We start from the raw sequence: 24,773 nt of genomic DNA, 5'->3' as shown, positions 1-24,773 counted from the left end.
GAAATCAGAGTTTTGAAATCAGTGGAATTTGAGTATGATAGCTAAGGAGATGGAGAAAACTTCAGTCTGGATTACATCATCAAACTAAACTAAGGGCAACCATGCATGGCATCAGACAGGAAATGCGTCCAACCATGATGTATACTGGTAAGATACGTAGTCTAGCTAGCAACATTTTCAGATATTACACGTTTCAAATTTTTACAAAGTGGTTTCATTTCAAGTGTACTGTTAGCTAGCTAACGTTAGCAGGCTGGGTCGCTAGCTAACATTGTGTATGATCTTATTATTCGTATCTCAGACACACTTGCTTGACTAGCCATGGTTAGCTACCTGCAGTTTCATGCAGGGTAGTAACGGTGTGATTATGGTCCATTGTTTAGCTAGCTAGCTAGCTACATGTCTTAACAAAAGACTCCACTCTAATTTTGACAAAGTATTTTCATTTCAAGTTAGTGTACTATTAGCTAGCTAGCTAACGTTAGCTGGCTGGCTCGCTAACTAACGTTATGTTATGCGTTGGGATTCATTGTTTACCTAGCTAGCTACATGTCTTAACAAAAGACTCCACTCTAATTTTGACAAAGTATTTTCATTTCAAGTTAGTGTACTATTAGCTCGCTAACTAACGTTACGTCATGCGTTGGGATTCATTGTTTACCTAGCTCGCTATCTAGCTACATTTCGCAACAAAAGACTCTCGTTTTAGTGTGCCAGAGCGCAGAATAACTGATTAATTTTTGAACGCTCAACACCCGTTGAATATGTCCAGTGTCAGTAAATGTCAGCAACAAAGCGTAATTCAATTTTTGCCAGCAGCACTGTTAGTCACCACTGCTCTGTGTAACATGAAAACTGCCTAACCAGCTCTGCTAGGGGGAGTAAAATGGTCAGAGTGGGGTGTTCTCTCATTATATGTCTGGAAGTAGCTAGCCAATGTTAGCTTGGGTGCTTGACTGCGGTCAGAGCTTTCAGAACAACCCTACTTATTGGCCAGAGCGTCCAGTGTGCGGTCTGAATGCGAAACGCTCTGAATTTACAAATGGACAATCTGACAGCACAGTTGCAGTCACCAACACTCTGGAAAACATACTGTAACAGCCTAGCCAGCTCTGCTAGGGCGAGTATGTTCAGTGAGCTGTTCTCTCTTTTACATGTCTGGAAGTAGCTGGCAAGTTAGTACAGAATACACAGATCAACCCTTAAAGAGATGGGTGCAGCTAAGGCTTAAGAGGGTTTGAACAATGCTGAATGGGTGTAGACAAAGAAGGACTCTCCAATAGTAGTACCAAAACATTGAACGATGGTTTTCTCAAAAAGTGAGTTTACAAGTTGATCTACTTTCAAAGCAGAATTACTTTCCCATTGTTTCCTCAAATGCAGTATATGATATACCATTTTGTAGCTCAGAGTCTCTACATTTATCCAATGTAAAAAACAGAATTTAAATGTTGCCACATAAGACCGAATCCAGGTGGTGAGTCACACATAGACACACTGGAAATGAGAGAAACAGATCCTCTAACTTGGTGCCAGATCCGTTTCGGCTGTATAGCCATGTTTGTATGACAATGACCATAAGCAACGCAGGTAGCCTAGTGGTTAGAGTGTTGTGCCAATAACCGGAAGGTTGCTGGATTGAATCCCTGAGCTGATAAGGTAATAACCTGTTGTTCTGTCCTTGAACAAGGCAGTTAACCCACTGATCCCTGGGCGCCAAAGACGTGGATGTCAATTATGGTAGCCCCCGCACCTCTCTGATTCAAAGGGTTTGGGTTAAATGCGGAAGACACATTTCAGTTGAATGCATTCAGTTGTACAACTGACTAGGTATCCCCCTTTCCCTAACAGATCTGGGACCAACTTAACTTCAACTATTTAATCAAAATATCATGCAGTTCTGTATTATTCCATGTTGTGAAGCATTATAGCTCATCACTAAGCTAAGGACCATGGGACTAAACACCTCTCTCTGCAACTGGATCCTTGACTTCCTGACGGGCCACTCCTAGGTGGTAAGGGTAGGCTACAAAACATCTGATACGCTGATCCTCAACACGGGGGCCCCTCAGGGGTGCGAGCTTAGTCCCCTCCTTTACTCCCTGTTCACCCATGACTGCATGGCCAAACATGACTCCAACACCATCATTAAGTTTGCAGACAACACAACGGTGGTAGGCCTGATCACTTACAACAATGAGACAGCCTATAGGGAGGAGGTCAGAGAAGTTGCAGTGTGGTGCCAGGACAACAACCTCTCCCTTAATGTGATCAAGACAAAGGAGATGATCGTGGACTACAGGAAAACGCCCCCATTCACATCGATGGGGCTGTAGTGGAGCAGGTCGAGAGCTTCAAATTCCTAGGTGTCCACATCCCTAAGGAATTATCATGGTGCACACACACCAACACAGTTGTGAAGAGGGCACAACAACGCCTATTCCCTCTCAAGAGACTGAAAAGATTTAGAATGGGTCGTCAGATCTTCAAAAAGTTCTACAGCTGCGCCATCGAGTGCATCCTGACTGGTTGCATCACCGCCTGGTATGGCAACTGCTTGGCATCCGACCGCAAGGCGCTACAGAGGGTAATGCGTATGGCCCAGTACATCATTGGGGCCAAGCATCCTACCATCCAGGACCTATATACCAGGCAGTGTCAGAGGAAGACTCCAGCCACCCTAGCCATAGACTGTTCTCTCTGCTACCGCACGGCAAGTGGTACCGGAGCGCCAAGTCTAGGTCCAAAAGGCTCCTGAACAGCTTCTACACTGAAGCCATAAGACTGCTGAACAGTTAATCAAATGGCTACTCTGACTATTTGCATTGACCCCCCCATTTGTTTATGTTGCTGCTACTCGTTGTTTATTATCTATACATAGTCACTTTACCCCTACCTGCAGTACATGTACATATTACCTCAATTACATTGACTAACCTGTACCCTCGCACATTGACTCAGTACTGGTACCCCCTGTATATAGCCTCGTTATTGTTATTCTATTGTGTTACTTTCTTTTTAGTTAATTTTTTAATTTTTTAATTTTTTTAATATAAATTTTATCCCATTTTCTCCCCAATTTTCGTGGTATCCAATCGCTAGTAATTACTATCTTGTCTAGCTACAACTCCCGTACGGGCTCGGAAGAGACGAAGGTCGAAAGCCATGTGTCCTCCGAAGCACAACCCAACCAAGCCGCACTGCTTCTTAACACAGCGCGCCTCCAACCCGGAAGCCAGCCGCACCAATGTGTCGGAGGAAACACCGTGTACCTGGCCCCCTTGGTTAGCGCGCACTGCGCCCGGCCCGCCACAGGAGTCGCTGGAGCGCGATGAGACAAGGATATCCCTACCGGCCAAACCCTCCCTAACCCGGACGACGCTATGCCAATTGTGCGTCGCCCCACGGACCTCCCGGTCGCGGCCGGCTGCGACAGAGCCTGGGCGCGAACCCAGAGACTCTGGTGGCGCAGCTAGCACTGCGATGCAGTGCCCTAGACCACTGCGCCACCCGGGAGGCTATTTAGTAAATATTTTCTTAACTCTTTTTTTTTATTGCATTGTAGGGTTACGGACTTATAAGTAAGCATTTCACGGTAAGGTCTACACCTGTTGTATTCGGAGCATGTGACAAATACAATTTGATTTGATTAATATTGGTTTATTCTGATCCCCATTAGCTTTTGCAGAAGCAGCAGCTATTCTTCCTGGGGTCCACGAAAAAACACACAACATGACAAGTAACAAAACACTGATACACTGATAGACAAGGACAGTCACACAAATGTAGAATACAATGATACAAATAATACAACTACCACAACTATTATCAAAACAAAAAAAACAAAAAATTGTATTGGTCAAATACACGTGTCTAGCAGATGTTATTGCGGGTGTAGAGAAATGCTTGTGCTTCTAGCTCTGACAGTGCATTAATATCTAACAGTTTCCCAACATATACCCAAAATACACGTAAATCTAAGTAAGGAATGGATTAAGAATATATATACAGTTGAAGTCTACATACACTTAGGTTGGAGTCATTAAAACTTGTTTTTCAACCACTCCACAAATGTCTTGTTAACAATCTATAGTTTTGGCAAGTCGGTTAGGACATCTACTTTGTGCATGACACAAGTAATTTTCCCAACAATTGTTTACAGACAGATTATTTCACTTATAACTCAATGTATCACAATTCCAGTGGGTCAGCAGTTGACTGAGCTTTTAAACAGTTTGGGAAATTCCAGAAAATGATGTCATGGCTTTAGAAGCTTCTAATAGGCTAATTGAAATCATTTGAGTTAATTGGAGGTGTATCTGTGGATGTATTTCAAGGCCTAGCTTTAAACTCAGTGCCACTTTGCTTGACATCGTGGGAAAATCAAAAGAAATCAGCCAAGACCTCAGAAAAAAAATTGTAGACCTCCACAAGTCTGGTTCATCCTTGGGAGCAATTTCCAAACGCCTGAAGGTACCACATTAATCTGTACAAACAATAGAATGCAAGTATAAACACCATGGCCGTCATACCGCTCAGGAAGGAGACGCGTTCTGTCTCCTAGAGATGAACCTACTTTGTTGCGAAAAGTGCAAATCAATCCCAGAACAACAGCAAAGGACCTTGAGATGATGCTGAAGGAAACGGGTACAAAAGTATCTATATCCACAGTAAAAAAAGTCCTATATCGACATAACCTGAAAGGCCGCTCAGCATGGAAGAAGCCACTGCTCCAAAACCGCCACAAAAAAGCCAGACTACGGTTTGTAACTGCACATGGGGACAAAGATCATACTTTTTGGAGAAATGACCTCTAGTCTGATGAAACAAAAATAGAACTGTTTGGCCATAATTACCATCATTATGTTTGGAGGAAAAAGGGGGAGGCTTGCAAGCCGAAGAACACCATTCCAACCGTGAAGCACATGGGTGGAAGCATCATGTTGTGGGGGTGCTTTGCTGCAGGAGGGACTGGTGCACTTCACAAAATAAATGGCATCATGAGGGAGGAAAATGATGTGTATATATTGAAGCAACATCCCAAGACATCAGTCAGGAAGTTAAAGCTTGGTCGCAAATGGGTCTTCCAAATGGACAATGACCCCACGCATACTTCCAAAGTTGTGGCAAAATGGCATAAGGACAACAAAGTCAAGATATTGGAGTGGCCATCACAAAGCCCTGACCTCAATCCCATAGAAAATTTGTGGGCGGAACTGAAAAAGCGTGTGCGAGCAAGGAGGCCTACAAACCTGACTCCGTTACACCAGTTCTGTCAGGAGGAATGGGCCAAAATTCACCCAACTTATTGTGGGAAGCTTGTGGAAGGCTACCCGAAATGTTTTACCTAAGTTAAACAATTTAAAGGCAATGCTACCAAGTATAATTGATGTATGTAAACTTCTAGCCCACTGGGAATGTGATGAAAAGAAATAAAAGCTGAAATAAATTTATTCTCTCTACTATTATTCTGACATAACATTCTTAAAATAAAGTGGTGATCCTAACTGACCTAAAACAGGGAATTTTTACCAGGATTAAATGTCCAGAATTGTGAAAACTGAGTTTAAATGTATTTGGTCTGGTGTATGCTAAACTTCCGACTTCAACTGTACATACAGTGGGGCAAAAGTATTTAGTCAGCCACCAATTGTGCAGTTCTCCCACTTAAAGATGAGAGGCCTGTAATTTTCATCATAGGTACACTTCAACTATAACAGACTCAAATTAGGGAAAAAAATCCAGAAATCACATTGTAGGATTTTTAATGAATTTATTTGCAAATTATGGTGGATAAAATAAGATTATGGTCAATAACAAAAGTTTATCTCAATACTTTGTAATATACCCTTATGTGCAATGACAGAGGTCAAACGTTTTCTGTAAATCTTCACAAAGGTTTTCACACACGTGTTGCTGGTATTTTGGCCCATTCCTCCATGCAGATCTCTCTAGAGCAGTGATGTTTTGGGGCTGTTGCTGGGCAACACGACTTTCAACTCCCTCCAAAGTTTTCTATGGGTTGAGATCTGGAGACTGGCTAGGCCACTCCAGGACCTGAAATGCTTCTTACGAAGCCACTCCTTCGTTGCCCGGGCGTGTGTTTGGATCATTGTCATGCTGAAAGACCCAGCGCACGTTTCATCTTCAATGCCTTGCTGATGGAGGAGGTTTTCACTCAAAATCTCACGATACATGGCCTCATCATTCTTTCCTTTACACGATCAGTCGTCCTGGTCCCTTTGCAGAAAAACAGCCCCAAGCGATGTTACACCCCATGCTTCACAGTAGGTATGGTTTCTTTGGATGCAACTCAGCATTCTTTGTCCTCCAAACGACGAGTTGAGTTTTACCAAAAAGTTTATTTTGGTTTCATTGACCATATGACATTCTCCCAATCTTCTTCTGATCATCCAAATGCTCTCTACGCAACTTCAGACGGGCCTGGACATGTACTGGCTTAAGCAGGGGACGTCTGGCACTGCAGGATTGAGTCCCTGGCGCGGTAGTGTGTTACTGATGTAGGCTTGTTGTTTACTTTGGTCCCAGCTCTCTGCAGGTCATTCACTAGGTCCCCCCGTGTGGTTCTGGGATTTTGCTCACCGTTCTTGTGATCATTTTGACCCACGGGTGAGATCTTGCGTGGAGCCCCAGATCGAGGAGATTATCAGTGGTTTGTATGTCTTCCATTTCCTAATATTGCTCCCACAGTTGATTTCTTCAAACCAAGCTGCTTACTCTATTGCAGATTCAGTCTTCCAAGCCTGGGTGCAGGTCTACAATTTTTGTTTCTTGTTTTCCTTTGACAGCTCTTTGGTCTTGCCATAGTGGGTTTTGGAGTGTGACTGTTTGAGGTTGTGGACAGGTGTCTTTTATACTGATAACAAGTTCAAACAGGTGCCATTAATACAGGTACGAGTGGAGGACAGAGAGCTTTAAAGAAGAAGTTACAGGTCTGTGAGAGCAGACTTTGCTTGTTTGTAGGTGAACAAATTACTTATTTTCCACCATAATTTGCAAATAAATTCATAAAAAATCCTACAATGTGATTTTCTGGATATTTTTTTTTCATTTTGTCTGTCATAGTTGAAGTGTACCTATGATGAAAATTACAGGCCTCTCTCATCTTTTTAAGTGGGAGAACTTGCACAATTGGTGGCTGACTAAATACTTTTTTGCCCCACTGTATGTCAGAGTGGCATTGGACTAAGATACGGTGGTATAGTATAGAGTACAGTATATGCATATGAGATGGGTGATGCAATATTTACACACAATTAAAGTAACTAAGATACCGTACAATAGAGTACAGTTTACACATATGAGATGAGGAATGCAAGACACGGATACATTATTAAAGTGGCTAGTGTTTCATTTCCTTAAAGTGGCCAGTGATTCCTAATCTATGTCTATAGGCAGCAGCCTCTGATGTGCTGGAGAGGGCTGTTTAACAGTCAGTTGTGTAGTACAGAATACAATACAGTATATACACATATGAAATGGGTGATGCAATATGTAAGCTCAATTTAAAAGTGACTTAGATTCTGTAGAATAGTGTGGAGTGCAGTTTATACATATGAGATGAGTAATGCTTGATACGGAACATTATTAAAGTGGCTAGTGATCCATTTCTAAAAGTGGCCAGGGATTCCTAATCTATGTCTTTAGGCAGCCGCCTCTGATGTGCTAGTTTAACAGTCTGATGGCCTTGAGATAGAAGCTGTTTTTCAGTCTCTTGTTCCCAGCTTTGATGCACCAGTACTGACCTCGCCTTCTGGATGATAGTGGGGTGAACAGGCAGTGGCTCTGGTGGTTGTTGTCAGTGATGATCTTTTTGGCCTTCTTATGGCAACCGGTGCTGTAGGTGTCCTGGAGGGCGGGAAGGTTGACCCCAGTGATGCGTTGGGCAGACCGCACCACCATCTGGAGAGCTTTGCGGTTGTGTGCGGTGCAGTTGCCGTACCAGGCGGTGTTACAGCCTGACAGGATGCTCTCAATTGTGCATCTGTAGAAGTTTGTGAGGGTTTTAGGTGACAAGCCAAATTTCTTCAGCCTCCTGAGGTTGAAGAGGCGCTGTTGCGCCTTCTTCACCACACTGTCTGTGTGGGTGGACCATTTCAGTTTGTCAGTGATGTGTATGCCGAGGAACTTGAAGCTTTCCACCTTTTCCACTGCGGTCCCATCGATGTGGATAGGGGGGTCCTCCCTCTACTGTTTCTGCTGTTTCCTGAAGTCCACGATCATCTCCTTAGTTTTGTTGACGTTGAGTGAGAGGTTATTTTCCTGGCATCACACTCCCAGAGCCTTCACCTCCTCTCTGTAGGCTGTCTCATCATTGTTGGTAATCAAGCCTACTACTGTTGTGTCAACTGCAAACTTGGTGATTGAGTTGGAGGCGTGCTTGGCCACACAGTCATGGGTGAACAGGGAGTACAGGAGGGGGCTGAGCACACACCCTTGTGGGGCCCCAGTGTTGAGAATCGGGTCGCCTTGGGGCCGTCAGGAGGTCCAGAACCCAGTTGCACAGGGCAGGGTTCAGACACAGGGCCTCGAGTTGTTGAACTGGGACTCAACCTTGCCCCTTTATCGATGTTTAGCCTGCTTGATTGCTTTGCGGAGGGAATAACTTCACTTTTTTTATTCCTCCATATTCCCAGTCTTCTTGCCCTGGTTAAATGCGGTGGTTCGCGCTTTCAGTTTTGCGCGAATGCTCCCATCTATCCACGGTTTCTGGTTGGGGTAGGTTTTAATAGTCACAGTGGGTACAACATCTCCTATGCACTTCCTGATAAACTCATTCACCGTATCAGTACTTGTGTCGATATTATTTTCTGATGCTACTCTGAACATATCCCAGTCCACGTGATCAAAACAATCTTGAAGCGTGGATTCTGATTGGTCAGACCAGCATTGAATAGTCCTTACCACAGGTGCTTCCTGTTTGAGTGTCTGCCTATGGGAGGGGAAGAGCAAGATGGAATCGTGGTCCGATTGGAGGGCGGTGGAGGGCCTTATATGCATTCTGGAAGGTAGTATAGCAACGGTCGAGCGTTTTAGCAGTTTGAGTACAACAATCAATATGTTGATAGAATTTCGGGGGCCTTTTCCTCAAATTTACTTTGATAAAATCCCCAGCTACAATAAATGCAGCCTCAGGATATGTGGTTTCCAGTTTGCATAAAGTCCAGTGGAGTTCTTTGAGGGCCGTCGTGGTATCCTCTTGGGGGGGATATAGACCGCTGTGGCTAATATTGACGAAAATTATCTTGGGAGAAAGTACGGTCGGAATCTGATTGTGAGATATTCTAGATCTTGTGAACAGAAGGACTTGAGTACCTGTATGTTATCACAGTTACACCATAAGTCGCTAATCATTAAACATATACCTCCACCCTTCCCGGAGAGATGTTTGTTCCTGTCGCTGCAATGTACTGAGAACCCAACTGGCTTTACAGAGTTAGACAGTACATTTTGAGAGAGCCATGTTTCCGTGAAGCAGAGTATGTTACAATCCCTGGAGTCTCTCTGAAAAGCAACTCTCGCCTTGAGCTCATCAATTTTATTATCCAGAGATTGGACATTAGCGAGTAAATTACTCAGGAGTGGTGGGGGGTGTGCACTCTTCCTAAATCGGACCAGAATACCGCCTCGAGTACCTCTTCTTTGCCGGTGTTGTTTTGGGGCAGCCTCTGGAATAAGTTAAATTGCTCTGGGGAGAGAAAACAAGGGATCTGCTCCAGGGAAGTTGTAATCCTGGTTGTAATTCTGGAATTTCTGGTGAGCTACCGCCGCTCTAATATCCAATAGTTCTTCCCGGCTGTATGTAATGACACAAAACAATTCCTGAGCTAATAACGTAAAAATAGTACAAAAACAAACAAAATACTGCAGAGTTGCTTAAGAGCTAGTCGCGATGCTGCCATCTCCATTGGCGCAATCATCCGTCGGCGCCATCATTAGGCCATCATTATACAGCTATTATCATGTATGTTGGTGTGATAGTGACAGACACTTACCCTGCTGATAGCAACAGGGAGCAAATCCCAATGGACTCCCCCCGAGCCTGTGGAGAGAGGGGGGAGACATGTGGAGGAGTGATTGGCACATAGTACCCCTGGAAATGGTTTTATTAGGTCTACTACATCACACCCCTAGCTGTCTGTCTGTAGCTGTCTGTCTGTAGCTGTCTGTCTGTAGCTGTCTGTCTGCCCCTAGCTGTCTGTCTGCCCCTAGCTGTCTGTCTGCCCCTAGCTGTCTGTCTGCCCCTAGCTGTCTGTCTGCCCCCAGCTGTCTGCCCCTAGCTGTCTGCGTCTAGCTGTCTGCACCTAGCTGTCTGCACCTAGCTTTCTGCCCCTAGCTGTCTAACTGTTAGTTACAACGATGGAGTCGTGACACAAGGCTAGTCAGTTTGTTATCTAGTCTACCCCAGTTTGTTACTATAAAATCAAGAAAGATGTGTTTCATTGGGGAAAAAAACAAACCATAATGTCAGCCATAAAACACAGGAGAGAGACAAGAGAGCGTTATCGGGGGTGATTTCGCTGTCCATTGACATTAGTCGGGAGGCCTTTGTGTTTGAAGGCCATGGTTGAAAGTGGATTTGTGACAGATCCTTATCTGACATTCCAGTAATTATATCTGTGCTCTTTTTCTCTCTGTGTGTTTAGAGCATGACACAACACTGACATTCACGTCATCATCACTCACAGCACTCATGACCAACCACAAACACACCCACCTGGCAGTCGGCTCCAGCCCTGGCCAATCAGAACGGACAACATTCAAATCGCTACGGAAGTGGCAAAAAATCAAACAAACGTGGATAAACAAAAACACATTATCTTAACAACATAAAGCTGGGCAAAATGAACCACAGGATTACAATTTACAGAGTAATAGAAGGTGACATGAATGACAGACCACCAAAGGATTGAGAAGTGAATGAAAGAAAGCTGAAAGGGCAAAGATGTCAGAAGAGAAACCTCAGGGCAGGGACATATGAAGGAGTGACAGCATTATGGCGAGAAACAAAGAGAGCAGCCACATGGTTTACATACACATCCACGTGCACACATACACATACACACACACACACACACACACACACACACACACACACAAAACACACACACACACACACACACACACAACAACACACACACGCACACGCAACAAGCACGACACACACACACACGACACACACACACACACACACACACACACACACACACACACACACACACACACATACACATACACACAGGCTGTCTCACCCGCTGCAGCTGTAGTCGGACCTTGCTGCAGAGCCGTTGCCAGTTGGCCCTAGCCCTGTCTGGACCAGGCTCCATGATGGGCCTCTGATAGCTGGGAGAGGAATTTACAAGAGCATTCAGACTGGAGCTCATTCATTGTGAAGATATTTACATGTTAGAAAATAACATAACTTTTTTTATAGGCAGTAATGGCTAGTAACGGATACTAATAAAACTGTAGAATAATGTATTGTGTATATGTAGTGTGTATATAGTATGTAGTGTATATGTATTTTGTATATGTAGTGTATATGTTGTGTGTATGTAGTGTGTATAAGTAGTAAATGTCATCTGCATACAGTATTTAGTGTATATGTAGGCTATATACAGTATGTAGTGTGTATACAGTATGTAGTGTGTATATGTAGTGTGTCTATGTAGTGTGTATGTAGTGTGTATATGTAGAAGATGTAGGGAAGTGAATACTTGTTATAGTATTATATGAGAAGGTGCTCTGGCTACATTACACACTCTTAGAAAAAAAGGTGCTATCTAGAACCTAAAAGGGTTCTTCGGCTGTCCCCATAGGATAGACCCTTTGAAGAACCATTTTTGGTTCCAGGTAGAACCAGTTTGATTCCAGGTAGAAGCCTTTAGGTTCCATGTAGAACCATTTTTGGTTCCAGGTGGAACCCCTTTGGAACTGTTTTTTTCTAAGAGTGCAGTAGGGGAGGTTTCACCTGACGCCCGGGGTCTCGATCTTCTCTGGGGGGACTTCTGCTGGGAGGCTCTCTACGACAGGGACCTCCTCCTCTAAAGTCAGAGGCTTCTCCACTTGGATGTCTAGGTGGATGTCATCCAGGGCATCAGACACCGGAGGCTGGGTATCTGGACCAGGGGGCTGGGCTGTGGGCGCCGGGGGCTGGATGAGGGATGGATGGATCATTGGGGTGAAGGTAGGCTTGGTGGAGGCTGTGGTGACAGGGGGCTGGAAAGGGAGCATTGAGTGGGCTTGAGTGGTGGGGGACAGGGAAGAGGGAACCAGGGTGAGGGGTTGTGGCTGCTGCTCTCTCAGGGAGGCCTGTTTCTCCAGAGGAGGCCTGGCAATGGAGGCCTTGGGGGCCAGCGTGGAAGCCGTGCTAGTAGGGGAGGGGGTGTAGTGCAGCTCCTCGCTTAGCGTGCTGTCCATCTCCTCCTCCTCCTCTCTCTCATAGTCGTACTCCCCCTCTCCATCTTCGGGCTCATAAAGCTCACCCTCCTCCTCGTCATCTTTGATGTAGCCCCCCTCGTCACTGTACACCTCCTCGGGTGCGTCGGGATCCCAGCCGTAGCTGACAGAGGAGTGACAGGAGTGGTAGGCGTCGTTCTCATCGTAGAGCTCCACAGAGCCCCTCATGTTCCCCTCGACCTCTGGGCCAAACTCCTCACTGAGCTGGGAGCTGCCTTGACTCAGCTCCCCGGAGGAGGCATAGTGACTGCTGCCTGTAGGACTGTAGACACATGGACCACAGTCAGATACACAGACACACAAGCAGACTGTAACAAAAGTAACATGTTACCCCCATCATTGCTTGTCACTGTGGCACACCATAGGAGGACGCAGAGGAGCCACAGCCACACAGAACACACTAATACTTCAACACTGCAACTCACATCAATGTGGCACAATTGTTCCCCTATGCCTCCAGACTGGGGATGAAACACTATAAACACTAAAGAACCAAAGTGGCCCCATAGAGGGCATGTTAAGGTGACATATTGGGATAAGGAGCCCAAGAGTGGGGACCAGAGGGCATGTTAAGGGGACATATTGGGATAAGGAGCCAGAGTGGGGACCAGAGGGCATGTTAAGGTGACATATTGGGATAAGGAGCCAGAGTGGGGACCAGAGGGCATGTTAACTTCTTTCAGCTAGGGGGCAGAATTTGTATGTTTGGAAAAATAACGTTCCCAAGGTAAACAGACTATTTCTCAGGTCCAGATGCTAGAATATGCATATGATTGACAGATTAGGATAGAAAACACTCTAAAGTTTCCAAAACTGTCAAAATATTGTCTGTGAGTATAACAGAACTGATTTTGCAGGCGAAAACCTGAGGAAATCCAACCCGGAAGTGCCTTTTATTTGGAAAAATCCCTGTTCCGTTGCCTGCCCCTCCTCCATTTAAAGGGGTATCAACCAGATTCCTTTTCCAATGGCTTCCTCAGGCTGTGACCAGGCTTTAGACATAGTTTCAAGCTTTTATTTTTTTTAAATGAGCGAGATTTTTTAAAACGCGCCAGGTGTCGTTTGATTAGTTCCTGCGCACGAGAGATGTAGCTCGAAATTTTCTTTCTCTGTAGTATTGAATAGGTTACCGTCCGGTTGAAATATTATCGATTATGTATGTTAAAAACAACCTGAGGCTTGATTATTTAAAAAAATTGACATGTTTCTACGAACATTACGGATACTTTTTGGAATTTTCTTCTGCCTTTCAGGACCGGAACGAGCCTGTGGTTTTCTGAACATAACTCGCAAACCAAATGGCGTTTTTTGGTTATAAAACTAATCTTTATCGAACAAAAAGAACATTTATTGTGTAACTGGGAGTCTCGTGAGTGCAAACATCTGAAGATTATCAAAGGTAAGCGATTCATTTTATTGCTTTTCTGACTTTCGTGACCAAGCTAATTTGAGGCTAGCTGTTCTTACTGTTTTGTCTAGTGATTGATAAACTCACAAACGCTTGGATTGCTTTCGCTGTAAAGCATATTTTCAAAATCTGACACGATAGGTGGATTAACAACAAGCTAAGCGGTGTTTTGGTATATTTCACTTGTGATTTCATGATTATAAATATTTTATTTATTTTTTATTTATTTGGCGCTCTGCAATTCAGCGGTTGTTTGCGAAAATGATCCCGCTAAAGGGATCCGTGCGGCAAGAAGTTAAGGGGACATATTGGGATAAGGAGCCAGAGTGGGGACCAGAGGGCATGTTAAGGGGACATATTGGGATAAGGAGCCAGAGTGGGGACAAGAGNGGGACCAGAGGGCATGTTAAGGGGACATATTGGGATAAGGAGCCAGAGTGGGGACAAGAGGGCATGTTAAGGGGACATATTGGGATAAGGAGCCATAGTGTGGCAGAACAGTTAACCTAAAGTAAGAGGAAAAAGGTAGTGAACCAACCAAGGCAACCCAGACCAAGGGATGGGCTAGTATGTGTTCAGATGCATGAGTGTGAGTGTGGGTTGGGTGGTGTAGTTGTGGGTCTTTATTTCAGTATTTTGAGATATTATTGGTGAATGTACATACACATCTGTATATTCAACAGAGATTCCCAAACACCCAGAGCCAACACAATACACAGCAAAACAAGACGGGAGGCAAACAGCCTTAACAAGTAATGGCACTCATTCAGGTGAGGTGATGTGTGTGTGTGAGAGAGAGAGCGAGAACAGACGGAGAGAAAATAAGAGTGGAGAGATAAAGAGAGACAGGGGGCCTACACTGGGCTGACAGGAGAGGAGAAACAGCATCTCTTTAGGATATATTTATCGTCTATGATGAATGAGGCTATTAGTGAGTAGGGAAAGAGAATGAGACGCGGCATGAGTTAGAGAGAGAGAGCAGACAGGAACAACACAAACCCCAACACACACACACACACACACAAGTCCACCCGTTTACACACTATCGATTAGAGCAGTGAAGGTTCAATAATGCATGAGACGGGGGGACAGGAAAACAGAACACCTGAGGAAAGGACACCAACACACACAAACACAAATACACACACGGCATATGCACAAAACCACATACACACTCACAGACAGAATCCTGACCCTCAACCTGCTACTCAATCAAGAAGCGCACACACATGTAAACTCTCTCTCTTTCTCTCTTTGTCGATCTCTTTGTTTCTCACTCACTCACTCACTCACTCACTCACTCACTCACTCACTCACTCACTCACTCACTCACTCACTCACTCACTCACTCACTCACTCACACACTCACACACTCACACACTCACACACTCACACACTCACACACTCACACACTCACACACTCACACACTCAGGCCTGCTGTCCGACAGAAACCAGCATTTCCCTTATCAAACAGCAGGACAGAAGCACAGTGGCACATACATGAGGACATTTGTCTTCCCCTCTCTGATAGGCTACAATACATTTTGATCAGGCATGACTCCTGCCACCCCACAGCCGGGGTCCTCGACCAACAGTAGGGCTGGCACTGGCTGGGGGAAAGCCTGAGCTCATCATTACCACAATTTGAACTGAGACCAAATAACAAAGAGGACTTGTCACCAGTGTTGGGATTAGTTACTTTATATTACATATTACTCATTACATTTAACAATAGTAACATGTTACTTTACAATATTACTTTGTGTGGAAAGTAACACTTTATATTACACGTTATATTACCTTGCGTTACTTTTATGAAAATCTCACCGTTTGTTTGACTGTCGGGGTGAGCAAGGTGAGCAACGCTCGCTCTACCAAAGATAGGCTACTTACGAACTCAGGTTTGATCACTAGTTTCTCATTCCATCTGTGGTGCTGCTTTCCTGTGCTAGTCCACAATGGCTGCTCTATTTGGGCTGCTTAATTCACAATATATACTGTAAGCCAAACATCTGTACAGATTTCCTATCTTTTCATTCAAAATCTTTCTCTCGAGTCGCCAGTTCTGGTTATAGACCGCACGTACTGTACATAGACCCATAGAGATGTATAGATGGCACACTTGCCACTAGACAGGAAAACTCTCAATAGAGTACCACATTATGAGTCATAATACCCATAAAACCTAGCGGTCAAACAAGGAAATGGTTGCAATTGTTTTTCCACAATTAATTTTCCCCATAGGGAATTTTAGAAACACTTAAAATAGTCCCTTATGGGAAAAATGAATGGTGGAAAAACGATTGGAATCATTTCCCTGTTTGACCACTAGGTCTTTCTCCTCTCACTCGAGGAGTAAATGAGGAAACAAGTTGAGCTCAGATCATGGAAACACGCACCCGGTAGAGATGATTCTGAAAGTAAAGCACGTGTTTCAACAAGGTAACTGTAACAATATTAACTCATTTGAAAAAGTAACGTTTTACTTAACTCCGTTACTCATAAAAGTTATCTGATTACGTAACACGTTATTTTTGTAACGCATTACCCCCAACACTGCTTGTCACTGTGGCACACCATAGGAGGACGAGGTAATAACAGGCTGCCACTGAGACACAGAGGAAGCAGAGGAGCCACAGCCACACAGAACACACTAACACTTCAACACTGCAACTCACATCAATGTAGCACAACTGTTCCCTTATGTTTCCAAGTTCTTAGATAACAACATACACAACAGAGGAACTCATTCACATTTCACAACAGATGTACGATAGAGAGGGGAGATCATGTGTGTGTGATACCGGTGTGTACACAGTAGTTATTATTAGGTGGAGACAGACTCAAAACGTGTATATATATGTGGTAGCGAGAGCGGGGTCGAACAGCGCACGCATGCAATCACAGCGAGCAAGGAGGACAGGACAGGTCCAGCACTGACATCACAGCGAGACCACGGACGGACTCACAGGCTGGAGCAGGAGGAAGAGGAGGAGGAGGAGGAAGAGGAGGAGGTGCAGAGACCCACCTATCGGAGAGTGAGTGCCTACTGTCTAGAGTGTACTGGCGGCTGGTGTGCCGGCTCGAACCTGAAGCTGAATCGAGATCGCTGTGCCCGTTGGTGGCTGAGTCTAAAGTATCATAGCATCTGGCAGGTTGGGGGGAGACGCAGGAGAGGAGAAGCATCAGTACAGCCCAGCCTGAGGCTTTTCAAAGAAACACAGCAACGTACAAACACCAAACTGAAACACACACTGCCCAGCACACCTACTGCATAAAGATCACTGGCACGATAGATAGATAGATAGATAGATAGTGATTGGTTTTTAGCCATAGTGGACCTTGCAGGTTCATATATCTTAAAACAGAATCACTGCTGATAGAAGCCTTTATGCAATAATGTGGCTGCACCTAGCAATGCATGAGTTTGAGTGAACTTGCGCCTTTGAACAACAGATGAACAGACAAAAAAACACACTTATTTCGATTTTTTGGCAAAACAAGTTTCTTAGTGATCACAGGGGACTGTATTTCAGCCACACACACGCACGCACACATGTACACACACACGATGATCATTGTGACAGGGTGCCAGTGAGGATCTTGACACACGACCTGTACACAATGGGCTGCTCCTTCAGGCTTATATTGTGAGGCCAGAGACAGTGAAGTCACAATGGGACAACAGGTTACCATAAAACATCAGTGTGAATGTGAAATCAAACAAGTCCACAGGGGCATATCTATTCTGTTCTATATCAGTCTGCTTTACTCTGTGAGAATAGAGTGTTGATCTCCAGACGAGACAAAGTCAGTATGGATCCCTTGACTAAGAAGAGGAGGTGAGATCCATGCTGTGTGTGTGTCTCAATAGTCCAGCGTTGTTTCCTTTCCTCGTCTTCTTTCCTTCACCCACACAGATTTCAAAGAGCTGGACAGGGGAAATGTACAACTTATACATTTCACCTACCCTACATGTTTTTGGATTAGGACAACTGTAGGATAGCAGCTTGTAAAGAAATTACTCAAATGTAATTATAAAATGAAGGAAACAAGGAAAGGAAGGCACTTGGGCTTATTGGGACGAACCCCTTATTGAGACCCTGAGGACTGAGTAAACCAGATAATGAACCAGATAAGGAGGACAGGACAGCAGAGAGGTTAGGTTAGGTTACCTGCTGGCTCTATGGTTGTCATAGTCCAGCTCTTGGATGGAGCCGTTGTAGGAGATGTGCGAGGAGTAGCGCTGGTCTCTCGGGATGGGGTTCTGGTGCATGGAGGTGTTGGGCTGAGACGTGGTGTAGAAGGGAGGGGGGATGCTGTTACTGGTCTCACTGCGGTAGTCACTATCTCTGTCGTCCATCGCACTGTCTGGGTCCTCATCTACACACACAGGAAATGGTTGAAATATTATGATTATTATAGGGGCTAGGTTCATTACCCAGGATGCTAGTGAGTGTTTGGTGACTAGTTCTAAAAACCTGCCAGTACAGGCCTACAGTACCAAGGCCAAAAGCAGATACATCACATTTATAGTGTTAACTGTGTGAAAAGCTATAAAAACTCACTTTGCTGGTTTCCCCACAGACTCCAGTTACCTACAGGGACAGGGAGTAAGAAGTTATCACAATGTTGATTTGGGCCTGAGCTATGAACTTCAGGTTAAATAATGTACAACCGTATGACCAGGAAATAAACCAGTCAGGGTGAGGGTACTGAACCCCCGGGAACCAATCTGATTGCTGGGTAAAACCCAGAGTGGAGCTGGAGACGGAGCAGGGCAGGGAAGGCAAGATGGCTGACCTTGTGACGGATGGAGGGCCAAGGAGGGTTCAGGGTGTGGTAATTAGCAGAGCACAGTGGGGAGTCAGCCATAACTCTCACCAGCAGAGCTGCCAACCCAGCGCCCCATGACTCACAGCCCATAAGCAGCCACCATCAATACACACTCACTGAAACACAGCACATAGACACGCATGCATGCACATGCACAAGCACTCACACGTACACTGACCAACCTTCATGGCTGGTTGCTCACAAACCGTCTCTCACCCACGCACGCAGTCATGCAAGCACACACGCACACACACACCTACTGACAGACTGAAACACCCACCACAGCCCAGACTCATCCACAGACGTCTCCGCCCACTCACCTGGGCTGTCATCATCAGACAGACAGGGCTGTGTCTGACAGGGCAGTGTAAGTATGTCAGCACACATCCATCACACAGCTAGCAGCCATAAATCACTGTGTGTGGAGTTGAGGCAGGCCAATGAGGCAGGCCTGCTGGCTTGATTCATCATGTCAGCTTTTCTCCATCCCTCCATAAGCCTGCCTGCGGACAAGCTTAACACCTTCTTCACCCGCTTTGAGGATAGTACAGTGCCACCAACGCGGCCCGCTACCAAGGACTGTGGGCTCTCCTTCTCCGTTGCCGACGTGAGTAAGACATTTAAGCGTGTTAACCCTCGCATGGCTGCCGGCCCAGACGGCATCCCTAGCCGCGTCCTCAGAGCATGTGCAGACCAGCTGGCTGGCGTGTTTACGGACATATTCAATCTCTCCCTATCCCAGTCTGCTGTCCTCACTTGCTTCAAGATGTCCACAATTGTTCCTGTACCCAAGAAAGTAAAGGTAACTGAACTAAATGACTATCGGCCCGTAGCACTCACTTCTGTCATCATGAAGTGCTTTGAGAGGCTAGTTAAGGGTCATATCACCTCTACCTTACCTGACACCCGGGACGCACTTCAATTTGCTTACCGCCCTCGGCGTACACATCACTTTTCGGCGTACACATCACTGACGAACTGAAATGGTCCACCCACACAGACAGTGTAGTGAAGACGCAACAGCGCCTCTTCAACCTTATGAAGCTGAAGAAATTTGTCTTGGCACCTAAAATCCTCACAAACTTTTACAGATGCACAATTGAGAGCATCCTGTCGGGCTGTATCACCGCCTGGTACGGCAACTGCACCATCCACAACCGCAAGGCTCTCCAGAGGGTGGTGCGGTCTGTCCAATACATCACCGGGGGCAAACTACCTGCTCTCCAGGACACCTACAGCCCCCAATGTCACAGGAAGGCCAAAAAGATCATCACGGACATCAACAAACTGAGCCACGGCATGTTCACCGCGCTATCATCCAGAAGACAAGGTCAGTGCAGGTGCATCAAGAGACTGAAAAACAGCTTCTATCTCAAGGCCATCAGACTGTTAAGCCATCACTAGCCGGCTTCCACCCGGTTATGCAACCCTGCACCTTAGAGGCTGCTGTCCTTTATACATAGACTTGGAATCACTGGCCACTTAATAATGGAACACTAGTCACTCTAATAATGTTTAAACAATGTTTACATACTGCTTTATTCATCTCATATGTATATACTCTATTCTATTCTACTGTACTTTAGTCAATGCCACTCCGACATTGCTTGATCTAATATTTATACATTTCTTAATTCCATTCTTTTACTTTTAGATTTGTGTGTATTGTTGTGGATTGTTAGACACTACTGCATTGTTGGAGCTAGGAACACAAGCATTTCTCTACACCAGCAATAACATCTGCTAAATATGTGTATGTGACCAATAAAATATGATTCGATTTTTGCTTTGATTCGCTGCTTCCCCTCAAATCAGGAGGTGGAGAGTGAAGAAGAAGGGGAGAGGGAGGAATAAAGTGAAGTGGAGGAAGAGGAGGATGAGGAAGAAGAGGAAGGGGTGGAGAAAAAGGAAGAAGAGGAGGAATAAAGTGAAAATGAGAAGAAGGAGGATGAAGGGGAGGATAGCAAAGAGGAAGAGTGAAGAGACAGAGGAGAGTGAAAAGGAGGAAGAAGAGTGCCATGAAGAAAGTAAAAAGAAGAAGGGAGGATGAAAGGGAGGAGGATACTGTATTAAAGAGGGGAGAAGGAGACTGAAGAGGATACAGGCAGTATCAAGTGTCTACTACTCACAGCATTGTGTTGATGGTGCTTGAAGTGGTGCTTGAAGTGGTCTCTCCTCTTCCTGGTATGTGTACTGTAACACACACACACACACACACACACACACACACACACACACACACACACACACACACACACACACACACACACACACACACACACACACACACACACACACAGGTCTACATCAGGTCTACATCATATTTAATGCATCGAGTAAGTTATGACTTTTGCAATTACTGATAGCCCTGCCTTGTGGCGGGTAAGATGTAAGCACAAAGAGAGGAGAGGAGGAAGAAGAAATGCCTTACACCCTGGTCCCTCATGGAGTTGAGCTGCTCCAGTTTCTTGGCCCAGTATTGAGCCTCATCCTCTGGAATGTCTGAAGCAGAAAGACCCATTTACTGGTCAGTCACTTAGGACAGACAATCGTATATGCACAGGCATACGTGGGCATGCACATGCATACACACACACATGCACGCACAGATGCACACACAATGCTCTAATGGTTCCAAATGATCGCAATATACTTTGACAGTCATAGGCTTCCCTTGTCCGTGAGTATATTCAGATATAATGATGTAGATACACTGTAGGTAATAATAAGGAGATAGGGTTATAGTTCACTTTCAAGGCACATTAGAGAGCACATTTGACATGAGTGAGAGTGTCATCTGACCTAATGGCAGTTCAAATCGGCTGTCCAGCAGCACGCGGTGGAAGGTGGGGTCTTTGGTGCCTGTGATCTCATTCTCAGCCATGATGACCTGGGAGTCTAGGGTCAGCCACTGCCCCGGCCCCTCCTACCACACACACACACACACACACACACACGGACTGTTACTGTACAGGGCTAGGATGATGCTAAAAATAGCCCTAGCTAAAGTCTTTTGACGGCGGGGGAGATACATCCTGTAACAACATTTTCCCCTGGTGGCACTGGTGCCACTAACTTTTTCAGTTGGTGGCACCAGCCCATGATTTGGTGGCACCCCGCAGCGTCACACAATAGAATACACTTGAACCATCATCTTATAAAGTAATTATAAATTCATTCACAATGCTTTATTAAGAAGTGTAATAGACCACTGAGAAGATATTCAATAAATAGGTTGTTAAATCTAACATGTATACGCAGGAACTATTTTGATAGGCAACCTTATCCAGTGGTTGCCATGAATTCTGGGTTGACAATTAGGCTTTTCATTTACTGTCATAATAGGTCTCCATAATTTTCATATTTTTTGTTCAATAGGGATGAATTTGCCTTCACCTTTACGTGCATGGCTGACAGCCATGGGATATCAGGCTGTATACCACAGGTATGACAAAACAATTATTTTTACTGCTCTAAAATCCTCACAAACTTTTACACATGCGCAATTGAGAGCATCCTGTCGGGCTGTATCACCGCCTGGTACGGCAACTGCGCCGCCCTCAGCCGCAGGGCTCTCCAGGAGAGTGGTGCGGTCTGCACAATAGGCCTGCCCTAGGACCATGCCTCAGGACTACCTGGCATGATGACTCCTTGCTGTCCCCAGTCAACCTGGCCGTGCTGCTGCTCCAGTTTCAACTGTTCTGCCTGCGGCTATGGAACCCTGACCTGTTCACCGGACGTGCTACCTGTCCCAGACCTGCTGTTTTCAACTCTCTAGAGACAGCAGGAGCGGTAGAGATACTCTTAATCATCGGCTATGAAAAGCCAACTGACATTTACTCCTGAGGTGCTGACTTGCTTCACCCTCGACAACTACTGTGATTATTATTATTTGACCATGCTGGTCATCTATGAACATTTGAACATCTTGGCCATGTTCTGTTATAATCTCCACCCGGCACAGCCAGAAGAGGACTGGCCACCCCTCATAGTCTGGTTCCTCTCTAGGTTTCTTCCTAGGTTTTGGCCTTTCTAGGGAGTTTTTCCTAGCCACCGTGCTTCTACATCTGCTTCTATCAGCCGATGTAAGAAGGGCTTATCAATAAATTTGATTTGATTTGATACATCACCGGGGGCAAACTACCTGCCCTCCGGGACACCTACACCACCCGATGTCACAGGAAGGGCAAAAAGATCATCAAGGACAACAACCACCCGAGCCACTGCCTGCTCACCCCGCTACCATCCAGAAGGCAAGGTCAGTACAGGTGCAACAAAGCTGGGACTGAAAAATTGCTTCTATCTCAAGGCCATCAGACTGTTAAACAGCCATCAATGACACAGAGAGGCAGCTGCCTATATACAGACTTGAAATCATTGTCCACTCTAACAAATGGATCACTAGTCACTTTATTAATGCCACTTTAATAATGATGTTTACATATCTTGCATTACTCATCCCATATGTATATACTGTATTACCATCTATTGCAACTTGCCTAGGCTTGCTCATCCATATATTTATATGTACATATTATATTATTCCATCCCTTTACTTAGATTTGTGTGTATTAGGTATTGTCACGATCGTCGTGGTAATCATACTCGGACCAAGGCGCAGCGTACGTAAAGTTCCACATGTTTATTAATTGAAACTCACAAAAACAATAAAGAGCAACGAAACGTGACGTTCTGTAGAGCTCACAGGCATCAACACAAAAACAAGATCCCACAAAAACCAGTGGGGAAATGGCTGCCTAAATATGATCCCCAATCAGAGACAACGATAAACAGCTGCCTCTGATTGGGAACCATACCAGGCCAACATAGAAATAAATGCACTAGATCACCCACCTTAGTCACACCCCGACCTCACCAAAATAGAGAATAAAAAGGCTCTCTATGGTCAGGGCGTGACAGTACCCCCCCTCAAAGGTGCGGACTCCGGCCGCAAAACCTGACTCTATAGGGGAGGGTCCGGGTGGGCGTCTAGCGTTGGTGGCTGCTCCGGTGTAGGGCGAAGTACCCACTCCGCTCGTGGATTCGCCAGCATCGGTGGCGGCTCTGGTGCGGGACTTTGCCCCCACCCAGACAACGGGTCCGGCCATGGAGCCGGGTAGAACGCTGTGCCCGGACTGGGCATCGGCGCAGAGGAGGGCCCCAGCCATGGAGCTGGGTTGTACGCCGCACCCGGACTGGGCACCGGCGCCAAAGAAGACTCCGGCCATGTAGCTGAGTTGACCGCCGTGCCTGGACTGGGCACCGGCGCAGAGCAAGGCTCCTGCCATGGAGCGGGACTGGACGCCGTGCCTGGACTGGACATTGGCGCAGAGGAAGGCTCCTCCCATGGAGCGAGACTGGATGCCGTGCCTGGACTGGACATCGGCGCAGAGGAAGGCTCTTGCCATGGAGCTGGACTGGACGCCGTGCCTGGACTGGGCACCGGCGCAGAGGAAGGGCTCCTGCCCTGGAGCTGGACTGGACGCCGTGCTCGGACTGGGCATCGGCGCAGAGGTAGGCTCCTGCCCTGGAGCTGGAGGTTCCGGACCGTGGACCGTCGCAGGAGGTTCCGGACCGTGGACCGTCGCAGGAGGTTCCGGACCGTGGACCGTCGCAGGAGGTTCCGGACCGTGGACCGTCTCAGGAGGTTCCGGACCGTGGACCGTCTCAGGAGGTTCCGGACCGTGGACCGTCTCAGGAGGTTCCGGACCGTGAAACGTCGCCGGAAGCTCTGGACTGGGAACCGTCCCCGGAAGCTCTGGACTGGGACCTGTCACCGGAAGGTCTGGACTGGGGCTCGTGGCAGGAAGCCTGGTGCATGGGGCTGGCACTGGTGGTACCGGACTGGCAACACACACCTCAGGGCGAGCGCGAGGAGCAGGCACAGGACGTACCGGACTGGGGAGGCGCACTGGAGGCCTGATGCGTGGGGGCGGTACAGGTGGCACCGGACTGGTGACACGCACCTCAGGGCGAGTGCGGGGAGCAGGCACAGGACGTACCTGACTGGGAAGGCGCACATGAGAGAGAGTGCGAGGAGCAGGCACA

The 24,773-nt window shown here is 46.1% G+C and overlaps 1 protein-coding gene across 1 annotated transcript in view; it reads right to left on the bottom strand.

The window, feature by feature from the left end:
* LOC111971827 (protein unc-13 homolog A-like) overlaps nt 1-24,773 on the bottom strand; it is an 89,507-nt gene that overhangs the window by 37,398 nt on the left and 27,336 nt on the right. The window contains exons 5-14 of the mRNA XM_070446356.1: nt 21,528-21,651; nt 21,157-21,227; nt 20,855-20,918; nt 18,458-18,487; nt 18,065-18,272; nt 16,831-17,037; nt 16,438-16,497; nt 11,993-12,742; nt 11,274-11,364; nt 10,017-10,063 (exon numbers count right to left, since the gene is read on the bottom strand). Coding sequence (XP_070302457.1) covers nt 10,017-10,063; nt 11,274-11,364; nt 11,993-12,742; nt 16,438-16,497; nt 16,831-17,037; nt 18,065-18,272; nt 18,458-18,487; nt 20,855-20,918; nt 21,157-21,227; nt 21,528-21,651 — 1,652 coding nt within the window. The remainder of the gene's footprint in view (nt 1-10,016; nt 10,064-11,273; nt 11,365-11,992; nt 12,743-16,437; nt 16,498-16,830; nt 17,038-18,064; nt 18,273-18,457; nt 18,488-20,854; nt 20,919-21,156; nt 21,228-21,527; nt 21,652-24,773) is intronic.

The sequence above is a fragment of the Salvelinus sp. IW2-2015 genome, linkage group LG13 (genome assembly GCF_002910315.2).
Source record: "Salvelinus sp. IW2-2015 linkage group LG13, ASM291031v2, whole genome shotgun sequence".
NCBI classification, from domain to species: Eukaryota; Metazoa; Chordata; class Actinopteri; order Salmoniformes; family Salmonidae; genus Salvelinus; species Salvelinus sp. IW2-2015.
This window is presented reverse-complemented; position numbering and strand designations above follow the sequence as displayed.